Source organism: Onychostruthus taczanowskii, unplaced genomic scaffold (genome assembly GCF_017590055.1).
Source record: "Onychostruthus taczanowskii isolate IOZ18803 unplaced genomic scaffold, ASM1759005v1 scaffold801, whole genome shotgun sequence".
NCBI lineage: Eukaryota > Metazoa > Chordata > Aves > Passeriformes > Passeridae > Onychostruthus > Onychostruthus taczanowskii.
Window position 1 is genome coordinate 1 of NW_024505905.1, and position 7,550 is coordinate 7,550.

General features: G+C 50.5%; 1 protein-coding gene across 1 annotated transcript; it reads right to left on the reverse strand.

The window, feature by feature from the left end:
* Window positions 1-550: 550 nt before the first annotated feature.
* On the reverse strand, window positions 551-6,727 carry LOC121346408 (cytohesin-2; the record flags this gene model as incomplete). The annotated part of the gene is made up of 5 exons (XM_041424186.1): window positions 6,687-6,727; window positions 6,067-6,215; window positions 4,176-4,287; window positions 2,121-2,197; window positions 551-622 (listed from the first exon to the last, which is right to left on the reverse strand). Coding segments are annotated over exons 2-5 (378 nt in total), but the record flags the coding sequence as incomplete, so codon positions are not given.
* Window positions 6,728-7,550: the final 823 nt, after the last annotated feature.

Below are 7,550 nucleotides of genomic sequence, written 5' to 3' on the forward strand. Positions count from 1 at the left end.
GGGTCGTTTTTAGGGATTTTTGGGCTGGATTTGGGGTGGTTTTTGGGTTGATTTTTAGGGATTTTTGGGCTGATTTTTGGGGTGATTTTTAGGGATTTTTGGGGTGATTTTTGGAGTGATTTTTAGAAAATTTTGGGGTGATTTTTGGGCTGACTTTTAGGAATTTTTGGGCTGGTTTTGGGTTGGTTTTTAGGGATTTTTGGGCTGGTTTTGGGCTGATTTTTGGGTTGGTTTTTAGGGATTTTTGGGCTGGTTTTGGGGTGATTTTTAGGGATTTTTGGGCTGATTTTTGGGGTGATTTTTAGAAAATTTTGGGCTGATTTTTAGGGATTTTTGGGCTGATTTTTGGAGTGATTTTTAGGGATTTTTATGCTGATTTTGGGCTGGTTTTGAGGTGGTTTTTGGGATTTTTGGGCTGGTTTTTAGGGATTTTTGGGCTGATTTTTGGGCTGATTTTGGGGTGGTTTTGGGCCGATTTTTGGGCTGATTTTTAGGGAGTTTTGGGCTGATTTTGGGTGTTTTTTGGGATTTCTGGGGCTCCGTGCCTCACCGGTTTGCGCGGATCCTCGACCTCGCGGATGCTCAGGTTCTCCAGGGGGATGATCCCCCGCGGCTCCTTGTCCTGAAATTCCAGAATTCCGGGAAATTTCGGGAATTTTGGGGCGAATTTCAGAGAATTTTGGGATTTTTTTGGGAATTTGGGGTCCCAGGGAGGGATTTGGGGTGAATTTGGGGCATTTTGGGGCAGATTTCACCTCAGGGATGATCCCCCGCAGCTCTTTGTCCTGAAATTTGGGAATTCTGGGGAATTTTTAGGAATTTTTGGGGATTTTTGGGGTTTTTCCTGGAATTTTTGGGAAATTTTGAGGGTTTTTTTTGGGAATTTGGGGTCCCAGGGAGGGATTTTGGGGTGAATTTGGGGCATTTTGGGGCAGATTCCACCTCGGGGATGATCCCCCACAGCTCTTTGTCCTGAAATTTGGGAATTCTGGGAATTTTGGGGGATTTTTGGGGATTTTTCTGGAATTTTGGGGGAATTTCTTGGGTTTTTTGGGGAATTTGGGATCCCAGGGAGGGATTTTGGGGTGGGTTTGTGGGGATTTTTGGGCTGGTTTTGGGTTATTTGGGTGAATTTTGGGGTAATTTTGGTGCTTTTGGAGGATTTTTGGATGGATTTGGGGGATTTTGGGGCTCCCGAGGTGGATTTTGGGGTGAATTTTTGGGTTTTTGGGACATTTTTGGGGTATTTTGGGGCGGATTTTGAGGGTCTCCACGCGAATTTTGGGGTGAATTTTTGGGTTTTTGGGACATTTTTGGGGTTTTTGGGTCTCACCGTGGTGTACTTGAAGTAGTAGAGGCAGATTTGGGATTTTTGGGGTGAATTTGGTTTTTTTGGGTCATTTTCATTGAATTTTTGGTGTTTTTGGGGTATTTTGGGGTGGATTTCGATGATTTTGGGGGTCCCAAGTTGGAATTTGGAATATTTGGGGGTGATTTTTGGGTTTTTTGGGTCTCACCGTGGTGTACTTGAAGTAGTAGAGGCAGATTTGGGATTTTTGGGGTGAATTTGGGCTAATTTTCATTGAATTTTTTGTGTTTTTGGGGTATTTCGGGGCGGATTTCGATGATTTTGGGGGTCTCGAGGTGGATTTTGGGGTGAATTTTGGGGTTTTTGGGTCATTTTCGTTGAATTTTTGGTGTTTTGGGGGTATTTTGGGGTGGATTTCAATGATTTTGGGGGTCCCGAGGTGGATTTTGGGATATTTTGGGGTGAATTTTGGGGGTTTTGGGTCATTTTCGTTGAATTTTTGGTGTTTTGGGGGCATTTTGGGGTGGATTTCAATGATTTTGGGGGTCTCGAGGGGGATTTTGGGGTGAATTTTGGGGGTTTTGGGTCATTTTCGTTGAATTTTTGGTGTTTTGGGGGCATTTTGGGGTGGATTTCAATGATTTTGGGGGTCTCGAGGGGGATTTTGGGGTGAATTTTGGGGGTTTTGGGTCATTTTCGTTGAATTTTTGGTGTTTTTGGGGTATTTTGGGTCGGATTTTGACGATTTTGGGGGTCCCGAGGTGGATTTTGGGATATTTTGGGGTGAATTTTGGGGTTTTTGGGGTCTCACCGTGGTGTACTCGAAGTAGTAGAGGCAGTTGTCGGTCAGGATGAACCAGCGGCGCTTCCACGTCTTCACCCGCCCGCCTGAGGGGATTTGGGGGAAATTTGGGGGAATTTGGGGAGAATTTGGGCGATTTTGGGATTTCTGGGGTGGATTTTGGGATCCCTGGGGCAAAATTTGGGGGATTTTAGGGGGGATTTTGGGGGAATTTTCGGATTTTTGGAAGAATTTTCTGGAGGTTTGGGATTTTTTGGGGGGAATTTTGGGGGATTTTGGGATTTTTGGGGGGAATTTTGGGGGGATTTTGGGGGGATATGGGTGAATTTTTGGGGAAATTTGGGAGATTTGGGGGGAAATCAGGGGGGTTTTTGAGGGGTTCTGGGAATTTTGGGGAAATTCTCGGGGATTTTGGGGAATTTGGGATTTTGGGGAAAATTTGGGGGATTTGAGGGAATTTTCAGGAATTCTGGAGAGATTTGGGATTTTGGAGGGGATTTTAGGGAGATTTTGGGAGAATTTTGGGGGAATTCAGGGGATTTTAGGGGGAATTTTGGGATTATTGGGGTAAATTTGGGAGGATTTTGGGGCGATTTTGGGGGATTTTAAGGAAATTTGGGGGATTTTGGGGGGATTTGGGATCCATGCAATAAAATTTGGAGGATTTGGGAATTTTTGGGGGGATTTTGGGGCAATTTTGGGAGATTTTGGGTGGGTCCCAAGTGCTGCCCCTCCCCCACGCCAGCACTCACCTCCTGGGGGGTCCCAAAGGCGGCACCGGGGGGGATTTGGGAAATTTTGGGGAATTTTAGGAAAATTTTGAGGGAATTTTGGGAGGTTTTGGCAAAATTGGGGAGAATTTTTGGAATTCCGGGGGAATTTTGGGTAAATTTTTTGGAGATTTTTGGGAATTTTGGGGGAATTTGAAGGAAATTTGGGAAATATTTGGGGAATTTGGAAAAAAATTGGGAAAATTTGGGAGGAATTTGGGGATTTTAGGGAAGAAAAGGAAGAAAAAGAAACAAAATCATTAAAATTCAGCAAAACCAAACTGGGGAGATGGGGGGACTGGGAGGGGGCGTGGCCATGCAAAGTGGGCGTGGCTTTGTGAGATGGGCGTGGCTACACAGGTGGGCGTGGCCAGGGGAATGTCCCACCCACCCAACCCCATTAAAGGTAAAAAAACCACCAAAAATTTGGGATTTTCAAGCATTCTGAAGGGGATTTTGGGGGCGTGGCCAGGCGAGGGCGTGGCCCAGGTGGGGTGGGTGTGGCCAAAGTGTTGTGGGCGTGGCCAGAGCAATGCCCCACCCATTTTAACATCTTTAAACTCATAAAAATGCCCAAAATTTGGAGGTTTTGGGTATTTTGAGGGCGTGGCCAGGCGGGGGCGTGGCCCATATCCAGTGGGCGTGGCCCAGGTGAAGTAGGCGTGGCCAGGGCTGCATCCCACCCGTTTTCATCCACATAAAACCCAAATAAAAAGCCCAAAAATTCAGATTTTGGAGCATTTTGAGGGGGATTTTGGGGGCGTGGCCAGGTGTGGGTGTGGCCCATGTCCGGTGGGTGTGGCCCAGGTGAAGTGGGCGTGGCCACAGCCGCATCCCACCCACTTTCACCCACATAAAACCCAAAAAAAAAGCCCAAAAATTCAGATTTTGGAGCATTTTGAGGGGGATTTTGGGGGCGTGGCCAGGTGTGGGTGTGGCCCATGTCCGGTGGGCGTGGCCCAGGTGAAGTGGGCGTGGCCAGAGCTACATCCCACCCACTTTCATCCCCATAAAACCCAAAAAAAAAGCCCAAAAATTCAGATTTTGGAGCATTTTGAGGGGGATTTTGGGGGCGTGGCCAGGCGAGGGCGTGGCCCATGTCCGGGGGGCGTGGCCCAGGTGAAGTGGGCGTGGCCAGAGCTGCATCCCACCCACTTCGCTCCACATAAAACCCAAATAAAAAGCCCAAAAATTGCGATTTTGGAGTATTTCGAGAGGGATTTTGGGGGCGTGGCCAGGCGAGGGCGTGGCCCATGTCCGGGGGGCGTGGCCAGGCGCGGTGGGCGGGGCTTACCCAGCTTGAGCAGCCAGCCCTCGCGGTCGGGGTTGAAGAAGGTGTGCGTGAGGTCGTTGCCGTCGTCCTCGGGGATCTTGAAGGGCTCAGAGCGGATGCTCTCGTACAGGTTCTGGATTCGGGGGGAATTCGGGATTTTGGGGGAAATTCGGGGATTTTTGGGGACAATTCGGGGATTTTGGGGAATTTTGGGACAATTCAGGGATTTTTGGGGAATTTTGGGGTAATTCAGAGATTTTTGGGGAATTTTGGGGGAATTTCAGGGATTTTTGGGGGAAATTCGGGGAATTTTGTGGAAGATTCAGATTCAGGGATTTTTGGGGAAAATTTGGGGATTTTGGGGGAATTTGGGGACAATTTGGGAATTTTTGGGGACAATTTGGTGATTTTTGGGGAATTTTGAGAAAATTCAGGGATTTTTGGGGAATTTTGGGGAAAATTTGGGGAATTTTGGGGAATGAGGGGGGAAATTTTGAGATATTTAGAGAATTTTTGGAGAAACTCAGGGATTTTTTTTTTGGAGAGAATTTGGGGGATTTGGGAGTTTTGGGGGAAATTTGGAATTTTTTTTGAATATTGGGAGAAACTCAGGGATTTTTTGGGAATTTTGAGGAAAATTTGGAGAGTTTTGGGGGGAATTCAGGCATTTTTGGGGAAAATTTGGGGATTTTGGGGGAATTTGGGGTAGATTGGGGAATTTTTCGGGACAGTTCAGGAGGTTTTGGAGAATTTTGGGGGAATTTGGGGATTTTTTGGGAAATTTTGGGATTTTAGGGAGTTTTTGGGGAAATTCAGGGATTTTTTTTATTTTTGGAGAAAATTTGGGGATTTTTTTGGAGTTTCAAGGGAAATTCAGAATTTTTATTGAATATTGGGAAAAAGTCACGGATTTTTTGGGGAAATTTGGGGAAAATTTGGAGATTTTTGGGGAGTTTTGGGGGAAATTCAGGGATATTCTGGGGATTTTTGGGAAAATTTTGGGATTTGGGGGGAAATTTGGGGGATTTTCATTCAAAATGAGACCACACCCACTCAGGCCACACCCACCGACCACGCCCTCATAGACCACGCCCCCAAATCCACATTCAGGCCACACCCACCCCAAAAACCACACCTTGAAACCCCTCCCAAACCCCAAAAATTCCTGGGTTTTCACCTTTTCCTCCCCAAATTTCACCCCAAATCAGACCACGCCCACTCAGACCACACCCGCCGACCACACCCTCACAGGCCACGCCCACCACTTCCTGGTTTTGACCCTGCCCAGCACAAACCACGCCCACACAACCTCCTCAAACCCCTCCCAAACTCTCCCAAATCTCCATTTTTTCACCTTTTCCTCCCCAAATTTCGTCCCAAATCCTCTCCCCACACCTGTGCACTCCTGTGCACAGCTGGCCCCGCCCCCCGGGCCACACCCACCCTGAGCCGACCCTTAGACAGGTCCCCAACCTCCCATTTTTTCACCACAAAATCCCCGTTTTTTCACTTTTTCCTCCCCAAATTTCGTCCCAAATCCTCTCCCCACCCCTGTGCACCCCTGTGCACAGCTGGCCCCGCCCCCCGGGCCACACCCACCCTGAGCCGACCCTTAGACAGGTCCCCAACCTCCCATTTTTTCACCACAAAATCCCCTGTTTTTTCACCTTTTTCTCCCAAAATTTCACCCTGAACCTACCAAAATCCCACCCCCACACCTGTGCACAGCTGGCCCCGCCCCCCGGGCCACACCCACCCTGAGCCGACCCTTAGACAGGTCCCCAACCTCCCATTTTTTCACCACAAAATCTCCATTTTTTCACCATTTCCTCCCCAATTTTCACCGTAATTTCTCTCCCCACACCTGTGCACACCTGTGCACAGCTGGCCCCGCCCCCCGGGCCCCGCCCACCCTGAGCAGCTCCTCGGGCAGGTCGCCGCCGTCGTTGATGCCGCGGTTCATGGCCACGAAGCGCTCGGCCGAGGGCTTGTCGCGCACGTTGGGGTTGTGCAGGCTCGTGTTCAGCATGATCACCGCGAACGACAGCACGTAGCACGTGTCTGACACAGGTGGGACAGGTGGGACAGGTGAGCTCCTGGCACAGCCAGGTGAGCTCCTAGCGGGGCCAGGTGTGACCCTATCCCACCCAATTGTGTCCCTGTCTGCTCAGGTGTGTCACGCACGTCACCCCAAGTGTGTCTGTGTGAGCTCATGTGTGCCCAGGTGAGCTCCTGGCACAGCCAGGTGAGCTCCTAGCGGGGCCAGGTGTGACCCTATCCCACCCAATTGTGTCCCTGTCCCACCCAGGTGTGACCCTGCGTCACCCCAAGTGTGGCACAGCCAGATGTGGCTCTGTCCCACCCAGGTGTGACCCTGACTCAACCCAGGTGTGACCCTGTGTCACCCAAGTGTGACCCTGAGTCACCCAGGTGTGAGTTTGAGTAATCCCAGGTGTGTCTGTGTGAGCTCAGATGTGTCCCAGGTGTGCCCAGGTGTGCTCAGGTGTGTCAGTGACACCCCAGGTGCGTTACCTGTGCAGGTGAACACCCCGGGGTTGCACAGGCAGTAGCGCTGTGTGTGTCAGTGATACCCCAGGTGCGCCCAGGTGTGCCAGGTGTGTCAGTGACACCCCAGGTGTGCCAGGTGATCTCACCTGTGCAGGTGAACACCCCGGGGTTGCACAGGCAGCCCAGGTGAGCTCACCTGAGCGCCTGCACCAGGTTGAGGTCGGTGAACTCGTGCAGGTCCACGAAGGCGTGGAGCACGCCCAGGTTAAACTCCTCCCTGAGGGGCGGGGCCGGGCTGTCAATCACACCTGGCCACGCCCACCATCTCCTTCACCCATTTACCAGCACAGTCCTAACCCTGTCAATCATCCCTGGCCACGCCCACATCATCATTCACCCATTTACCAGCCCAGTCTAGCTCCTGTCAATCATCCCTGGCCACGCCCACATCATCATTAACCCGTTTAGCAGCTCAGTCCAGCCCCTGCCAATCATCCCTGACCACGCCCACTACCTCATTCACCCATTTGCCAGCACAGTCCTAACCCTGTCAATCATCCCTGGCCACGCCCACCACCTCATTCACCCATTTACCAGCCCTGTCAATCATCCCTGACCCTTGTCAATCACTCCAGGCAATGCCTCCCTTGGGAAACCACACCCACCCTCCTGTCAGTCATCGTGGGTCCAGGTTTGGCCACGCCCACAGGTTGAAATAAGCCCCGCCCACTGGCTGTCAATCATCGCTTCTCCCAGTCTTTCCCAGTGCTCCCAGTTCAATCCCAGGCTCCCAGTCCCCCTTTAGCTCCTCCCACTCCCTTCCAACCCCCGCAATCCCCCGGTAACCCCTCCCAGTCCCCATTAGCCCCTCCCACTCCCCGTTAACCC